General features: G+C 45.6%; 2 protein-coding genes across 7 annotated transcripts in view; one reads left to right on the top strand and one right to left on the bottom strand.

The window, feature by feature from the left end:
* The window catches only part of LOC105494099 (RB transcriptional corepressor like 2), a 128,484-nt gene extending 123,647 nt beyond the window's left edge, over positions 1-4,837 (top strand). The window contains exon 23 of the mRNA XM_011762207.2: positions 3,625-4,837. The gene's annotated coding sequence lies outside the window, so the exon portion shown is untranslated. The remainder of the gene's footprint in view (positions 1-3,624) is intronic.
* AKTI (AKT interacting protein) lies at positions 2-12,127 on the bottom strand. Of its 6 annotated transcripts, none has more exons than XM_011762214.2 (10): positions 11,943-12,127; positions 8,564-8,675; positions 6,733-6,938; positions 3,616-3,680; positions 3,427-3,527; positions 2,870-2,958; positions 2,692-2,790; positions 2,495-2,602; positions 997-1,057; positions 2-828 (listed from the first exon to the last, which is right to left on the bottom strand). In XM_011762214.2, exons 2-10 carry the CDS (start codon positions 8,603-8,605, stop codon positions 718-720), a joined length of 882 nt encoding a protein of 293 aa, XP_011760516.1. In that variant the 5' UTR covers positions 8,606-8,675; positions 11,943-12,127; the 3' UTR covers positions 2-717. The 6 variants fall into 6 exon arrangements, with proteins under 6 accessions (XP_011760516.1, XP_011760518.1, XP_011760514.1 ...); XM_011762216.3 differs by lacking the exon at positions 11,943-12,127 and adding an exon at positions 11,790-11,915 and having other exon boundaries at positions 2-825; XM_011762212.3 differs by lacking the exon at positions 11,943-12,127 and adding an exon at positions 11,790-11,915.
* Between the last annotated feature and the right edge of the window lie 6,306 nt (positions 12,128-18,433).

Here is an 18,433-nt window from a genome sequence, read left to right on the forward strand (position 1 = left end):
ATAAATGGCAAAGAACAATCATTTATTGGTTTATTTTGTCTCTACTAAACACATTAGTCATTCATCATTTAAATACCGGACTTCATTAGAAACCGTTTTAACACTTTTTCTCCCTCCTGCCATAAAAATACAGTAAGTAATTTGCTTAAAAAAACAACACAACACTAGGAACAAGTGTTCTGGTTTCTCTCCCCCAACTAAAGACATTTCTCAGTGATTTCAGTTTGTAAATCAGTAAGACAGTGCAGGCTACAAATCAGTGCAGGCTGAAGACTGAGATTCAAATGATCTTCCACTTAAAAGTGCTGAGCTATGGAACCTGCTCTCTCTATACCTCTCCATTTCCTAACATATATACAACTGAAACCACTGATTTAAAAACTATTAAGTAGTGCTGAATTCTGTCTGCTCTATTAGTTTAAATGAATGCAACTTACCTTTAGCATTATATTCAGAAAAATACTTAAGCCTCAAGGTCCCCAATAATTTGGAGTACTGAACTAGATAACCACCCTAAGACACTTCTGACAGAAGTAATGCATTACTTAGAGACAGGTTTCCAAACCCTGCTGTTAGAACCTATGCATACATGGAAAACACTGGCAGTCAGTCATTGTTCACACAGTTTTACTCTTCAGGCAGTCCTCTGCCATTGGTCAGCTTGAACTAGGCCAGAGTCCAGCAGGAAAGTGCATGGTGCACCAGATTCACCATCTCTTAAGTCGCCACTGTTTTCTCTTCTTTACTGAAAGGCTGTACTGAGCCAGGCTTTACCCATGACAGGCCAGCAACATGAACACTTTTATTGTGCTGTTCTTCAGGCTTCTTCTAGGCACAATCAAAACAGATATTAAAAAAACTACTGATGAGGAGACTTCAGCACTGTACAAACTTGTTTCCCAAAAAAGTTACTTGCATGTAATGAGCAGTCTCCAAATGAAGACATTTAGAAAAGAAACAACGAGTTGGCCATTTCATAAGTAGTTATCCACTTACTTTCTGAGTCAGCATCTTTTCTCTGGCTTCATCATGTACAGAAGGATTCCATGGAGAAAAGCTTAAGGAAGAGAAAAGTATTTAAAAACTATTTGTTGGCTGACTAAATTTCTATAACATTTGTTTTGCAGTAATTAAGTTTCAAGCCAATTCCCCTAACTTAATAAAGAAGAGTGCTTTTTTTTGTTTTCGACAAGTATGTTTTAGACATTATCTAATTAATTTTCTCACATAACTATCCTTCATACATGAATGATCTCATTTAAGCCTCACACCAACCCCTGAAGTACTATTATTTAAAGATTAAGAAAGCAAAGCAAAATTAATTGCTCTGGATTACCAGAGCTAAAAAGTACAAAAGCCAAGTAGTCCATCTGCTGAGTCCATGCTCTTTTTTTTGAGACTGAGTCTAGTTCTGTCACCCAGGCTGGAATGCAGTGGTGTGATCTCCGCTCACTGCAACCTCTGCCTCCTAGATTCAAGCCCTTCTCCTGCTTCAGCCTTGCTGGGACTACAGGTGCGAGTTACCGTGCCTGGCTATTTTTTTTTTTTTTTACTTTGAGATGGAGTTTCACTCTTCTTGCCCAGGCTGGAGTGCAATGGCAAGATCTTGGCTCACTGCAACCTCTGCCTCCCAAGTTCAAGCGATTCTCCTGCCTCAGCCTTCCAAAGTAGCTGGGATTACAGGCATGCGCCACCACACCCAGCTAATTTTGTATTTTTAATAGAGACGGGGTTTCTCCATGTTGGTCAGGCTGATCTCAAACTCCCGACCTCAGGTGATCCCCCCGACCTTGCCCTCCCAAAGTGCTGGGATTACAAGTGTGAGCCACTGTGCCCGACCAATTTTTGTATTTTTAGTAGAGATGGGGTTTGGCCATTTGGTCAGAATGGTCTTAAACTCTTGACCTCGTGATCCACCCACCTTGACTTCCTAAAGTGCTGGGATTACTGGCATAAGCCACCACGCCTCACCATGAGTCCAAGCTCTTAACAGCTATACTCCACTGCCTTCCCAAGCAGTACCAATGTTGCCAAAGAGCAAAATCACCAATTCGTCCATTCCCAATACTCCTCCAGACACTGTTCCTTAAATCAAATGTCATAGTGCTTCAGGAACCCACCATTCTCACGCTATTCAGTTTCCCTCCTTTTACCACATCTGAATGTCAATGAGGGTGTGGCAGTTTGAGGGGCTCCAGCTAAAACTGCAAGCTGAAAAGAGTCCTGACATGTGAATGAATAAATACGTCATAAGGATCCCTGGGAAACCAAAGTCACCAGAGAATGTGCTGTCAGCACAGCCTGTCAGATGTAAAGGTTTTTGTTTAAGAGCCTCAGAGGCATCAGAATTCAAGTTGGCACCAAGTTATAAAGGTTGTAGGCTAACAGCTTATGCATGTGCCTTTTTAAATCCCTATTCTGAGACCACCTGGAGAAAGGAAGCAGTGTATTGGAAAGGACAGTAGACAATTCATTCGGGAGATGCACCACTTACCTAATTGCATAGGGGTCTTCTATTTTAGGTTGGTCAAACAAACGAGCAGTGCACACCTTAACACTGTCAACAACTTTACTTTTAAAAAGCTGAATATCTTTTTCATACCTGTGTTAAAAGTTTAAGTCAAAAAGTTACTTAATCTACTTAGCTGCATCTTCAAATTTATTTTAAATAACAAAGCAAAAGTTACATACAGTACTGCAGCCTCTGGGTTCAGGGGGCTTGCTGTATCAATCTTGTAGAAAACTCTCCTTGCATACATTAATACCTGCCAAATATGATTATGGTTCCGCCTAAAGGGAAACATGGCGTGATTACTGAGGCGTCCTTTTGCAGTATTATGTCACTAAAACAAACCCTTTACTTACTTACCTCCATTTTGCAAATGCTCTCTTCACATCCAGCTCACCTGAGGTGGGATCAACTAGCGGGTGAAAAACGGGAATATCGAACACCAAGCGCTATATTTAAATAAAAAGAGACGTGCCCTTTAATGGAAGCAGTGGCACTTATGAGACCCATAGGAATCGTGATAAAAAGAGCTTCAGGACAAGGCAGTCACGTTATTTAAAGCTAAAGAGCTGCCTCAAGAGGGATACTTAACTACTTTTACCATTTTCCTGAAAAACTAAATTTAGAGATGAAGCGGGGAAAACTCCCTCTCCACTAGAGAAGGCCTGAAGGCCACCATTCACCTGGTGAGTGCTGCAGGATGGCAGGCAGCCAGCCTCCCTTGCAGACCCTGAGCAGAGAAACAAAGCTCTGATGGCATGCTGGAAGCTGCTGCAAAGCACAGAAGTCCCCCTGGACAACTACTGGGTAGATATATCATAAAGGTACCAGGTCAGGAAAAGAACTAGGAAAGCTGTAAGCCCTTTTAGCCCTTCTCGCTGATCCACAAATGAAGCCAGACTGTGTCTCCAACTTACCGGACAGTCACCATCTGGATAGTTATCAGGGATGTAAACTGTAAACTTAAATACGCCATCTTGGTAAAGTCCATGCCGTATGAATATTACTCCAAACCACACTGTAGGAAAAAATAAAAGAGTTAAGGCCTAAATTTGTGTGGGAGGAACTAAATGTGCCCATAAATTAAGAATGAATCCTCATCTTACTTAATGCAGAGCGATAAGATGGCTGCACATAGACGCCTGGTAGCTTCTGCTTCACAACCAAGGTACTACAACAAAAGCAGAGTAATTCATTTGTGTGGATACAAATGACACATGAAGATGAAACCACCCCACATTCACTTCGAGACAATGAATGGCCCCTCAAGGGGCAGCTGATGCCCAAACCCTGCAAGCCAAGTTCTCACAATCTCTCACCTGACACGATCAGAGCCCTGGCCCTGACCGCTGCCCACTACCAGCTTCACGGCAGCAGCTCACAGAGAAACAAGCAGGCCAGCAGGGGCCCCACAGTAAGAACTAAAACCAAACAGGGAAAAATGAAGAATCAAGTTTCCTCCCAGAAATCCGCTCTTCCAAAACATCATCTTGGAAACCAGCCTATAGGTAATTCCAAATAATGCAACCCGAGGTAAGTTATGTACAGTTGAGGTCAATGAGAGTATCTGTAAAATTATGCTTTTGTGACTGTGGATGATCATTCAAAAACTTTTAAAATACAATGTTAGATAAATTACGATTTCTTGGAATTAGGTCACGAAGTTGTCATTTTACATTTTAATCACAAGATCCCACAGCAGAGGGCAATGTTCAGACTCGCAGTGCTGCCTGGGGAGGGCAGGCATCCTTGTGTGGCTCTCACACGCCCTGCTCTAAAACGGACCCCCTGATGCAGACACCTGAACTCTGTGGGCCTTGCCAGAAAACGGGAAACTAGGTGCTGAAAACAAGAAACAACAAGTGCACCAACACAAAACCTACACTGGTTCTTCCAGGACCCAGTTACCCACCCACAGCCATTCTGGTCACTAACCTGCCAATCCTGGATTTTATGAAGAACTAGTTTATCAGGCCTTAAGTTTATCATCTTTATTACCTACTTTCCATTCACTTATTTTTAATCATTTTTGAGTTATTATCTAGTTCATTTTTAAGTTGCTAAAATTTAGCATGTCAATAGCAACATGGCTGGCAGATGTCTCTACTACAGTGAAGTTTGCCAGAAAAGGCAGTTCTGTGTTCTAATACAGATTTAATCACCACAATAGAGGCCTGTCCAACTCGCTGCCCAGCCTCAAACACAAGGCCTCCATTATAGAGCCAAAGGGGCCATTACTACCAAATCACACCCAGCCAATTACACTGGGGCCTCAGACCCTCTGACCATTACAACATTAATACACTGAGGGAAGGGTCAAGGATGCCTTTTTTTAAAAAATTTTTTTTGGTTTTAAAAAAAAAAAAAAGATGAGGTCTCATAGGCTGAGTGTGGTGGCTCACACCTGTAATCTCAGCCCTTTGGGAGGCCGAGACAGGCAGATCATTTGAGGTCAGGAGTTTGAGACCAGCCTGGCCAACATGGTGAAACCCAGTCTATACTAAAAATACAAAAATTAGCGGGGTGTGGTGGCGTGCACCTGTAGTCCCAGCTACTCCAGAGGCTGAAGCAGGAGAATCACTTGCACCCAGGAGGCGGAGGCTGCAGTAAGCTGAGGTTCTGCCACTGCACCCCAGCCTGGGTGACACAGTGAGATTCCATTTCAAAAAGAAAAAAAGATGAGGTCTCACTATATGGCCTATGATTGTCTCACATTCCAGAGCTCAAGTGATTCTCCCACCTCAGCCTCCTGAGTAGCTGGGACTATAGGTCCACAGCTGGGAAATTTTTAATTGTTTTTTAGAGACAGGGTGGTCACTCTGTTGCCCAGGCTGGTCTTGAACTCCTGGGCTCCAGTGATCCTCCTGCATCCGTCTCCCAAGTAGCTGGGATTACAGGCACGAGCCACTGTGCCTGACTCAAGGATGCTTTTAAAATAACTGTATACAAAAGAATTTTTAAATTATGGAAATTAAGAATTATCCAAACTTTCTGTCCTTTTAACAAATTCTCGAATGAAATGCCATCTGCGTCTGTGCAGTGCTGGAGCCCCCGTGTGTGCCAGGCACCACAGGGTCGCTGCCAGCACTCTGCACCCTGCTTGGCTTCTTGCACTCCACAACCAGGCGCAACTGCAGCCCAGCTGCAGACCTCGGTGACCAGTCAGCGTCTTCCTTACATGGAGCCCACATCTTTGTCTCTTCCCTAGAATTGCCAAGTCCTGCCTTTGGGAGTCATATAGAATAAATCAGATCCTTCCTCGTGACAGACCTTCAAAATATATTAAGACAACTTTAATACGTGCTTAAACTTTCTCTTCTCCAAGAAAAATTCTCCAGTTCCTCCAACTGTTGATCCCTAAGGTCTGGCTTCCTGGTCCGTCCCTGCTAGGCCTTGTCCTCCATCTGTCAGGAGGCTGACTACAAGGCGACAACCAAGTGGAGCACCACCTTCCAGATACGCCTGACCAAGAAGGCAGAGACGGCCACTCTCTCACTGTCCTGCTCTCCAGAAAAATCTCTCCAGGAGGCAGGTTCCTCACTTCACATAAACCAAGACCGCATTTATTAAGCTCCTAATCTACTGTAGGTTCTTTTTTTTGAGATGGAGTCTCGCTTTGTCGCCCAGGCTGGAGTGCAGTGGCGAAATCTTGGCTCACTGCAACCTCCACCTCCCGACTTCAAGCGATTCTCTGCCTCAGCTTCCTGAGTAGCTGGGATTAACAGGTGCCCGCCACCACACCTGGCTAATTTTTCTATTTTTAGTAGAGACGGAGTTTCACCATCTTGGCCAAGCTGGTCTTGAACTCCTGACCTTGTGATCCACCTGCCTCAGCCTCCCAAAGTGCTGGGATTATAGGCACAAGCCACCGTGCCCGGCCAATCTACTGTAGGTTCTTAATAAACCTTAGTTTCTTCCTTTTTTTACTCTCCAACACAGACATGGAAATTAAAGTATCCTCTGCCTTTAAATCGTATTCACCCGAGCTCTAAAGAATCTTTAAGAGAGGCTATTTTTATAACTCTACCTAGGTCTTGGTTAAAAAAGATTTTATCACCAGCAATAGCCTATAGTTTTATATTTATCCAGTCTGATACTGGAAAGGGACAGGTTTGAGCTTTGAGATTAAATGTCTGCCCTTTACTGCGTCCATCAGAATACATTTCATTCTTCACTTTAAAGGATCGTTCCTAATTTAACCAAATAGTTTGTTAAGAACTTACAATTCTGCAAGAAGAGAGTATTCCAGGTAGAAGGGTCCATAGGACGCATGCGTGCCATTTGTTGACTGTGCTGCTGGGGCAGGAGACGTAGGCTTAGTTATGGGCAAAGCATTTTTGGGAATAGAAGGCAGCTGTTTCTTTGGTGCAGTTCGTGGAGGACTGGTTTTCACGTCCCCTGTTAATGTCTTCTCTTCACCTTCAGATCGCTATACAAGATGAAGTTGTAAGAATACCTGTTAGGATGATTCTTAAATCACAAGAGTACATTATTAGCTCCATGGCCTAAATGCTGGAATTGCTCCTTTACAAGCACATTCTAACACCATGACCAAAATGACTAGAAAGTCCTTTGGGCAGGCAGGTCATATAAAGAGAAGACAAAGCTGAAGCAAGATCAAAGCATTAAAGAAACTCTTTCATATAGGGAAACTCATCCTATAAGGATGATACAATCAGTGTGTACAGGATTAACTGAAACACACAAAGAAATGGTTTTTCCTAGTGGCCCCAAAAAGAGGGCAAGGGGTTTCTAAGCAATTAGACAACTGTACAAGGCTAGAAAAGTCCCCCAGCACTTAGATGCTACAGAAGGTTAGGTGCTAAGCAGCTCAAAATAGTGTGGATGAAATTAGTCACTGCCTGTTAGCACTTGGGTTAGAAACAAAGAGTGAAGCTATTCTCTCACTTGCTTGGGTCTGATTTTGATTTGTCCCTACTGGGTGTTTTGACATTTCAAATATCACCAGCATAAACCGTCATCCTTCATCAAAGACATAGGTCGACATGAGTCAGAGACTCAACTACCATCTCATAGGTACTTCCTTGGCGCAAGTACAACCAAAGGCTGTTTAATTAGCTATATAAAAACATGTATATCATATGCATTGCTCTAGTGATGGGTACATCTAAAGGCCCTGACTTCAGCACAATACAATATGCCAATGTAGCAAAACTGCACTTGTACCTCATTACTACGTACAAGTAAGGAAAAGATGTATGTCATGTACATAGAAAAAAAGTAATAGTGGTGTTTGTTCTCCTAAAGGTGGGATTATGGTTTTTCCTTTTTTTTTTTTTTTTTTTTTTTTTTTGAGATGGAGTCTCGCTCTGTCACCCAGGCTGGAGTGCAGTGGCGCGATCTCAGCTCACTGCAAGTTCTGCCTCCCAAGTTGACGCCATTCTCCTGCCTCAGCCTCCCAAGTAGCTGGGACTACAGGCGCCCGCCACCACACCTGGTTAATTTTTTTGTATTTTTAGTAGAGACTGGACTTCACCGTGTTAGGCAGGATGGTCTCAATCTCCTGACCTCGTTCGTGATCTGCCCGCCTCAGCCTCCCAAAGTGCTGGGGATTACAGGCGTGAGCCACCGCGCCCAACCGGTTTTTATTTTTTTATTTGCCTATTTTAATCTTTCCTAAAATGAAAAAATATTTTTTAAAAAATCATTTTATTTAGAAAAATTAAATTAGTGCCCATCAAGTCTGACTTAATGATATCAGACTAGCCTTTCCCACAGCTGTTCTAACTGTAGAACCTTGTAGTAGAAAACTACAATATGTCACAAATTTCATCATGTGTAAATATAACCTCAATCATCTTAGAATTGTGATGACCAGAACGATTTCTATTTGTGATGCAATCCCAGTCTCAGAAACACACTTTAACCAACAAAATAATTACTTCTCAAGAGTGTAAGACCTTAACTAGAAAAATCAGGTAATTTTGTCAAGATTACAGGTAACCGTGACAGATTATTTTAGCCTTCATTCTGACCCTGTTTTCAGACACAGAAGCAAATGGGTTTCCTTACTGAATTTATCACTATACCTACTTTGCGTACAGAGCTTGTAGACATGCTCCAGAAAGGGTTCATAACGTGTATTCCAAACAAAGAAATTCAGTGGCGTGTCATCCAAATCTTCTGTCTTCAGCATTCACTTTACCTTAAAACAAGATGGGGAAACATAGAAACAAGCCAACACCAACAATTAAGAGTTTTTTTTTTTTTTAGATGGAGTCTCGCTGTGTTGCCCAGGCTGGAGTGCAGTGGTGTGATCGTAGCTCACTGCAACCTCCAGCTCCTGAGTTCAAGTGATTCTCCTGCCTCAGCCTCCTGAGTAGCTGGGATTACAAGTGCCTGCCACCATGCCCAGCTAAGTTTTGTATTTTTAGTAGAGACAAGGTTTCACCATGTTAGCCAGGCTGGTCTTGAATTCCTGACCTCAAGTGATCCACCCACCTCAGCCTCCCAAAGTGCTGGGATTACAGGCGTGAGCCACCACGCCCGGTCAACTGTTAAGACTTCTGAAATGATGAATAACTAATTATGATACCCTGGATATACAATATGTTATATAACAAAGGGTTGTAAAATCCTAGGAAAGGGTCTTCAGGCATCTTCAGAAATAGTTTCCTTCTATACCCACTTCCTTTTCTGGTTCTAATTTCTTTCACACTTTTAGACGTCTATAAGAATCTGTGCACCAGGTCCCTTGGCCAGGATTCAGATTACTCAGTGACACAGATGAGCCTTGGTGCCAGAAGTTCAGAAGATACGGACAACAGTTGCTACTAGCACTACTAGCATTTAACTAACAGGAAAGCCAGATTCAGAATGCACTGTACCCACATACACAAAAGTTGTATCACTGTTCCCAGGGTTATGGGAACAAACAATAAAGATACAAGGAGGCTGATTTAAGAGCTGCTTTAACTCACTTGAGTACAAAATGATTCCTCCAGCAAATATTAGCCAAAGAAATAAGAGAAAACAGGGAAGGCAGAGCACACGTATGTCACTAAGACGACAGAAGAAGTTACCCGAGTCCTGTCAGTACCATCCCCCAATAAACTGCCTTCTACAACTTGGAAACATACATAAACTGCAGGATCATGTACTTAAGGAACTGCCAAGCAATCCAGACAAATACAACAAGAGGCACGCAAGAGCGACGGCAAGAGAGACGTTTCACAAGTACAGATCTTCCAGCCGAAGCTTCAAGTCGTGGATAAGAAAGCATGTATCAAAGCTCATAAAGTCAGTGGGTCATTTACTAAAAATACAAAGAAGCAAAGGAAAAGCAACCAAGCCCAGCTGTAAGAACAGCAACTTCTTTGCCCTGGTGATTTTCCCCCAGGCTCTGTTACCTTTAAAGCAGAGCTCCTTCTCTGAATTCCTACTTGCACCAGTCAAAAGGCTGATTTGAAGGTGAAAAGGGTCAAAACTAAGCAACGTTTTCCTAATTTCTTAAGCAGGTCATGAGCAAACTATGTACTAACTGTCCCCAGTCAGCAATAATTTGTCTTTTCTGACGAGCTTGTGACATCCAGGGACGTACTCAACCCAGGTCATCCATACCTTGCCAGTGCCTATTATTGCTGTTTTCTTTTCCAAAAGAAAATGCCACCCAGTAATTAAATCAGAGGAATGAAGATCCTGGTTCTTCTACTAGCATAGGATAACATCCAATAAGTAAAAACAGCTCTCCGCAAATCTGCCTTTAAAGGTGAGTATGACACAGTGAATACACTTGGGATATCAATAATGTGCGGGGGAATGTTCCCGTTTGGCTCAAATGAAGACACTGATTTTCAGACTAGTAGTAATGTGCAGCACCCCAGTGTCCTCTAGGACACACCTAACACGGGACTCCACCACATACATTTAATGGGTTGGTGCAAACCTGTAAAGTCTCTTTCAGGTCAAACGCGTTAGGATTCTCTTTAAGAATTCTCCTTTAAGAATCCAATAAATTAGGCCGGGCGCGGTGGCTCAAGCCTGTAATCCCAGCACTTTGGGAGGCCGAGACGGGCGGATCACAAGGTCAGGAGATCGAGACCATCCTGGCTAACCCGGTGAAACCCCGTCTCTACTAAAAAAAAAAAATACAAAAAACTAGCCGGGCGAGGTGGCGGGCGCCTGTAGTCCCAGCTACTCGGGAGGCTGAGGCAGGTGAATGGCGTGAACCCGGGAGGCGGAGCTTGCAGTGAGCTGAGATCCGGCCACTGCACTCCAGCCTGGGCGGCAGAGCGAGACTCTGTCTCAAAAAAAAAAAAAAAAATCCAATAAATTTTGTCCCCAGTTCTGCCTATCATTAAGCAGGAGGTATTGTCTTCTGCTGCTTAACTTTGCCATGGATCTTTTAATCCAATGTTTCCAGCAGCAACATAATCACGAGACAGTGTAGTACACTTTTCAGGGTCTAGTCTAGGACAAGCACAGCATACATGTTCTGAGAAGAATGACATAGATGGAAGCACGACATAGGTTACATCCTTGTCATTGGGAAACAATTTTAGAATTTCTGCCTGTTCAGCCACGGCTGCATTCCTTTACATCACCCAGCTGAGAAGTCTGGGTCTTCAGCCTGCGCGAATGATAGTGCATGGCAGAGCTAAAACTAGGCTAAAACATGAGTGCTGCTGTTACTCTTCATGCCACAGCGCACTCACATCACCCCGAATCGGACTTAAGAAATTACACGTTAAGAGGAGACAGAGCAGCGGCCAGAAAAAATATGAAAACGGCCCGGGCCAGGCTTGCTGGGGACAGCAGGGACCTGCAGCGGCCTCGGACCGGCACGCTCACCGAGGGCAGAAACCCGTCTCTGAGCACTCAGGGAATCTGGACAAACCTGTCTCGAGGTGATGCAAGGCAGGGGCCCTGTCCTGGCCTCGCAGTTAGCTCGAGGCTGGCCCGGGAGCCGCGGGACCCTCCAGTTGGGGGCTCTGGGGCCCGGCGACGCCCCCTTAACCAGAGCTCGGGATCGAGACCTGGCCGGGGAGGGCGGGCACGGGCTAGGGCGAGCCAGCTGGGCCTGCCTCTCTCCCTCGGGCCGGGCCGGCCCAGCTTGAGCCGCAGTCCCCAGCAGCGGTCCCGGGCTGCGAGGCGGCCAACGCAGCAGGTGCCTGCAAACGCGCACAGGTGCCCGGCCCCGCCTCCGTGTCCCACTGCGGCCGCCGTCGCCGCCGAGTCGCGAGTGCCCAGGACGGACAAATGCCGGGCATGTGGAGGCTGGCGGCCAGATTTACCGACACCTCAGTCCTCACGTACCTACCAGCCTGCCTGGCAGTGCGCCTCCCCCCGGTGCCTTCAATGCAGAGCTCCTGGCTGCCGAGCGCCGTCGCGGCCCGACAGCATCTCCGGCCGCAGCGCCAGCCCTGCCCCTGCTTGATCCCCGCCCCGCCCCACCCTGCCCAGCCCTCCGCACCGGGCTCCGCCCCGTGGTGCACGCTCCTGGGGCCCGAGGCTTCCGTCTTGCCTCCCGGCGCCAACTGGCTCTCACACCTGCCCGTCAAGGACGTTCTTCCGGGGGCGTTGGAAAAACCGCCCTCCGTCCTGCAAATCAAATCACCCCAGTTTGGGTGGGGCTGCACTTTACCCTCCCCTTACGTAATAGCGCCTGGGACGGCCTGTCAGTCATGGAAGTATCGGCCCCCGCCCGGGGAGGGATGGGCAGAGACAAACAAGCGCCGGGTCACAATTGGCCAGGACGTCTGCCAGTCACGATGGAGACCCGCCCGGAGGTTTGTGCGCTCAGGCCACAGCGCAATCGCCAGGCGCAGGGGTTGGGGTGCAGGATGGCGTCCCTGACCCAAGCTTTGTGGGAGGGCCGGGCCGCGAGACTACTCCGTGGCTCCCAGCGCAGGGTCCTACTGCTTTGGGCGGCGCTGCGAGGCCCGAGGCCGCCACATTGGGCCCACAGGGTTGCAGGGGTCAGAAGGACGCTTGGCGTAGGGCCAGGAAACGCCCGTTTGCTCGATCAGTGCAGGAGCTGAAGGGAGCTCAGCTGTAAGTCGGCGCCCGGCACTACAGCAACCAGAGGAGCCTTGTAAACCTGTGCTTGTCGCCCCAGCCTGCAGCATCCGAGTGGGGGCCAGGGGCTGGGGGAAGGGGGGAGGCTGAGGACCAGGAATCCACATTTGTCACGGTTCCCTTGCTGATTCTGGCGCACACTAAAGTTGGAGAACCTCTCCTATGGCAACGTAGTTCCTGGTCATTTTTTTTTTTTTTTCAGTTTTTTGTTTTTTTTAACTCACAGGCTTTCACTTGGATCTCCTGTCTCCTTTCCCATAGAGGTCTCTCTCTGGCCTGATTCTGTGATCGCTGCCAGCGGCTTTCCAGGCCTCTTCTTAACAACGGTGCCTCCCCGTGGTTAGTCCCTCCAATCTCGGCACTCCACTTCCACACTTGGGCGACAGCCCTCTCCCCGCAAGCCGCTGCCCCTTCTCTAGACACCAGAGGCACTGACCTGTCTGTGACACCGCCTCAGTGTCTTACACTCATAAGAGAAGACACATTCTCTGGCTGGGTTGTTTGGTCCATTTTTGGTTGCCTCCGAGATCCGGTAAGTGACTTATTGAAGGGCAGGAAGCCAAATTCTCCTGATGTTAATCCCAGGGGTTGGTTCTGAAACCCAGCTTCCTCCCCCAGCTGAAAACACTTCTGAGCCACTTCCTTTTGTCCACTTAGGACACATTTAGGAATGTTACAATGCCTTTTAATACGAGTCTTAATACAGAAAGGCAGGCGAGCAGGAAATCCTTTTTTAGGCCACAGGTGGTGGTTGGCACCTCTGTGGCCCATTTCCTCCCAATCTTCTTTGAAGCTCATTATCCTCTTCAAAGCTTTTTTTCTGCTTTCATCCTTTCCCCAGCCTTCAGTTTTCACCGAGGGCGCACATAGGTATTTCTCCAGCTCACATCTATCCACTGAGCTTCCAGTGCATGTCGTCAGCTGCCCACTTGGCACCGGATGCCTCAGACACACACTAGCATCAGACTGCACATGGCAGAAAAGCCAACTCAAACCGGCTTACTTAGCAAGGGGATTTCTCTCGCATGAGAGGCTTGTCTCCAGAGGTGGTGCCCTGGTCTTCAGGCTCTGCTTTCCTTGCAGTCCCTGGAATTGTACTTTCAGGCTGGTAGCCAGATGGCTGCAGCACTCCAAGCACACCCAGGATCTCACAAAATTAAAAGTATCCCTTTCTTCCAGTGGTCCCTTTTGAAATACATGAATACTTTTCCCAGAAGCTCCGCAGAAGAAATGCCCGCAGGTTTCAATGGCCAGAAATAAGTCTCTGGCCACAACAAAACCAGTCAACGGCAAGTGGAGCGAGTCCGCCATGATCGGCTTGGGCTGAGATTTTCCCTGGACCTCTGCCTGGACTTGAGGCAGAGGAGATCCATGATCAGATTTGTATTTTGAACACATCACTTTGTGTGGAAAACAGATTGTAGAGGCACAAGGGTCACGGAGCAGTTGAGAAACCATGGCAGTAGTTCAGGCAACAGCCAATCGCATGAATTGGAAGGTAGAGATGGAGAATTGAATGAGTTCCAGAGATGTTTAAGATAGGATGATATCGTTTACATATGGCTTGACCCTTCCAAGCCTCATGTTGAAATGTGGCCCCCGATGTTGAAAGTGAGGCCTGTGGGAGTATTTGGGTCATGGGGGCTGATCCTTCATGAAAGGCTTGGTGCTGTCCTGGCAGTAGTGAGTTCTATTAGTTCCCGAGAGAACTGATTGTTAAAAGAACCTGTCACCTTCTCCTCCCCCGACCCCTTCTTTGTCTCTTGCCAAATGATTCCTGCTGGCCTCTCCTCTGCCATGAGTGGAAGCTTCCTGAGGTCCTCACCAGAAGATGCTGGTGCCATGCTTCTTATACTAATGTACTTAGCTGCTTCTGTCTTTCATTTGACATATGTGTATTGCATACTTATGACATCTAGGCTTTGAATGCTGGGGAGGCAATGGAGAACAAAACAGACATTGTTCCTCCTCATCGAGCTATGGGAGATAGATGCCAGTCAAATCATCTCCCAAATCAATGGCTAATTGCCTCAAGGAAGTGGGCAATGAGCCAAATAAACCTCTTTTTTAAAATAAATGACCCAGCCTCAGGTATTCCTTTATAGCAACACTGATGGACTCATACAGGTGGGATGGACAGAGCTTGGCCGTGGACTAGGTATGGGGGATGAAGAGGCAGATATGGCTGACACTTAGATTTTTAGCATGAGCTACAGGATGGATGGTGAGGCCATTCACTGAGGTGAGAAACAGTGAACCACACGCAGGTTTGGAACAGTGGGAAATGGGAAAATCTGGGTTCTGTTTGGGGTGCTTCTGTAAGCACTGTTGCCTGTGTACCCGATACCCGCTTCTGCCTTTTTCATTACTGACGGAACCTCCATTTTGTTGAGGAATTTAAGCCCTTCAGTGGTTCCCCAATGGGCAAAGACAAAACTCCTGCCCATGGCTGTGGTCCAGCCCCGGAGGCCACAGACTCCAGCCGCTCTGGCATCTTCCAGGTCCTCGGAAGGGAGATGCTCCCACACCTCCCTACCACAAAAGGGGCCTTTGCAGTGAACGTTCCCTTTGCCTGGTCCATCCTCTTGTCTCCCCTACACAGACCTCAGCTCTAACACCACTTCCTTGGGGGCAATTTGCTGTTGATTTGGGAGATGATTAGTGTCTTTCCCACACTGTAAGCTCCCGGGGAGGAACCATTTTATCACTTTCTATTGTCTCCCTGGCACCCAAAAGCTAGATGTTGTAGGCACGCAATAAATATTTGCCGAATGAAGGACAGAAGCAACTAAAGTACATTTGAAACACCAACCTGCACGCCCACAGCTCTGCACCAAGAAAGCAACTCATTATGAAAATCAGGATGATTTATTCAAAAGGAAATGAGGAGGTGGCCTCAAGGTACCATTTCTTTAAGACTAAAACATAAAGTGCTGAGAAAAATCTCAATGGACCCAAAACCTTACCTATAAAACGTCTTCAGTCGCTTCACATTACATTTACTATTCTAAATTTTTGAAGCATATTTGATATATTTGCATCAAAAGGTTCTCTTTGCATCTGGACTTAATAGATATGTGATCTGAGTATTCAGGACTTCTGCTCATGTTCTAATCAGCAAAATATTCCCTGAATCATACATCTTTCGGACTCTGGAAAAGTAATTGTACAAAGCAGTTTAAATCACTGGCTTACTACTAAAGCCCTTCAGAGAAAGAAGGAAAGGATAAAATGACGAAGGTTAGTTAAAATGCATATGTTTTATACACAGGCACACATATAAGCCAATGTTTTTAGCTCAATCCATTTGCCCCCAAGTCCTTTTCTGAAAAGTAGATTCCTGTATACATGTGACTGATTACGTATACTGTTCAAAATATGAGAGGATCTAGCTATGCATATTAATATCTTAGAAAAAATATAATTAGCACATTAAAGCCACGACTTTATGGGTAATAATGTTTAGGATGAGACCAAAGTAGACATTTAGTGTTTTTTTTTTTACGTAAATGGATTTAAGGGAGGATATCAGATAATTGTCCTGTAGTTAATAATGATCCTCAGACATGACAGAAATCACACATTTTTAAGAATCATTGAAGGTTTAGAAATACTGCTATAGACGAATGATGTGGCTATTTTCCTTTCCATATCCTCATCGAGCGATACAGTTCTTGCTTGTAATAACATCACAAATGTGCTTCCAGGTTTCGGTTGCATCATGTTTTCCTCCCTGCCCCATTACCCATAGCTCCCATCCCTGAGTAAGTGGGTGCGTGGGTGGAAGAATGAATTTTACAGAGAGACTACATTTCAAAATGAAATCAGAGTAGCTGATGGACCACTGTGAATATTTATGTCTTAAGGAAAAGCAACCAATATATGATACTGCTGCTCATTCAGGGCTGAAGAGAACTGATTTCCTTTTACAATCAAACAGCATTTTGAACATGGCCTGACACCACAAATAACCCCCACTCCCTCAGCACGCTGATGACCGTACCCACAGTCATAAAAGCAATGTTCTCTTTGATTGGGAAACCACCTCACTCTGTGGTTTCAAAGCATTTGGAATGATGATAAAGGCTTGAGTTAGTTTTATCTAGAGTGGCACACTCAGAAAACCAAAGAGAGAGAAAGCAATACTCATTCAGGGAAGGGGACTATTCCAGGCACAGACACCTCTTCTTTCTTGCAGTAGGTAGATGGTGATTCCGTGAAAGATAGGGAAGCTCAGTGATCTTGAGTCACCCACCCAAAGCAAATGACACTGTGACCATCATTTATTCCGATATTTTACTATAAAAATGCTCAGTCATACCGAAAAGTAGAGGACAACAAACTCCCTTACGCTCACCATCTACATTCGGCAATGTTAATGTTTTGCCGTATTTCATCTTCCTATTTTTCCTCCTGAGTCATTTAAAAATAAGTTGCCGTCATCATGCTCTTCACTCCTTAGTGCTTCCCAGGGTGCTTCTCTTCAGAGCAAGGACACTCCCTTACGGAACTACAGTGCCAGTCACCCCTAAGAAAATTCACATTCCTAGACTTTTGTATGCTGGACTGCAGTGGCACAATCATGGTTCACTGCAACCTCAGCATACTGGGCTCATGCAATCCTCCCACCTTAGCCTCCTGAGTAACAGGGACTACAGGTGCATACCACCACACTGGGCTAATTTTTTTTTTTTTTTTTTGGTAGAGATGGGGATGCACCATGTTGGCCAGGCTGGTCTCAAAATCTGCCTGCTCAAAATTTTGCCTCCCAAAGTGCTGGGATTACAGGCATGAACCACCGCACCTGGCCTTCAGACCTATGAAAATTGCCCTAATTGTCACACACCAAGAAAAATACTTCTATAGTTAAGGACTGAATGTTTGTCTCTTCAAAATTTATATGTTGAAAACCTAATAACTAATGTAATAGTATTTGGAGGTGAAGCCTTTTGGAGATGACTGGGTCATGAGGGTGGAGCCCTCATACATGGGATTTGTGCCCTTATATAAGGGACCCCAGAGAGCGACCTTCCTTCTTCCACCACATGAGGACACAGTGAGAGGATGCTATCTCTGAAGAAGCAAGAACTCACCAGACTCCTCACCTGCCAGCACCTTGCTCTCAGACTTCCCAGCCTCCAGGACTATGAGAAATAGATTTCTGCTGTTTATAAGCTGCCCAGTTTATGGTATTTTGTTCTAGCAGTCCAAACAGAGTAAGAGTTTTTTTCTCTAAACCAGGATTCAATCAAGATTCAGTCATTGCATTTGGTTATATCTCTTTAATCTCTATTCTAGAACAGCCCTCCCACATTTTCTCCCCCAATAATATTGACAATTTGAACAGATCAACAGATCAGAGTATTCTGCATTTTGGATTTGGCTGGCTGTTTTCTTGTGATATTTAACTTGATCCTCTATCCTTGTATTTCTCATTAACTGTCAGGTGTGAAGGCTTGATTGGATTCATCGTTTTTGGTAGGAGTGCTTCATGTGTGAGAAGCTTACTGTGGCTCCTGGAGCTGTCTACAGGGTTTCCCTTTGTCCCCCACGATAGAGTGCAGTGTTGCGGTCAGAGCTCACTGCAATGTCAAACTCCTGGGTTCAAGCGATCCTCTTGCCTCAGCCTTCTGAGTAGCTGGGACCACCGGCGTGTAACACCACCTCACCCAGCTAATTTTTTTTTTTTTTTTTTTTTTTTTTTGTAGAGATGGGGGTCTTGCCATGTTGCCCAGGTTGGTTTCAAACTCCAGGCCTCAAGCCATCTTCCCATACTGGCCTCCCAAAGTGCTGGGATTACAGGTGTGAGTCATGGTGCCTTGCTGAAGCCACTGATTTAGTAAGAATTGCATCCTAATGGTTCTGCATGAACCAACGATTAAAAAC

The sequence above is a fragment of the Macaca nemestrina genome, chromosome 18 (genome assembly GCF_043159975.1).
Source record: "Macaca nemestrina isolate mMacNem1 chromosome 18, mMacNem.hap1, whole genome shotgun sequence".
Classification (NCBI taxonomy): Eukaryota; Metazoa; Chordata; class Mammalia; order Primates; family Cercopithecidae; genus Macaca; species Macaca nemestrina.

Coding starts and splice junctions, on each gene's coding strand:
- AKTI (XM_011762214.2), bottom strand. CDS start 8,605: ATGAACCCTTTCTGGAGCATGTCTACAAGCTCTGTACGCAAA. Junction 3,528..3,615: donor ATCTTATCGCTCTGCATTAA/GTAAGATGAGGA, acceptor TTTTTCCTACAG/TGTGGTTTGGAGTAATATTC. Junction 2,959..3,426: donor ATCCAGATGGTGACTGTCCG/GTAAGTTGGAGA, acceptor ATTTAAATATAG/CGCTTGGTGTTCGATATTCC.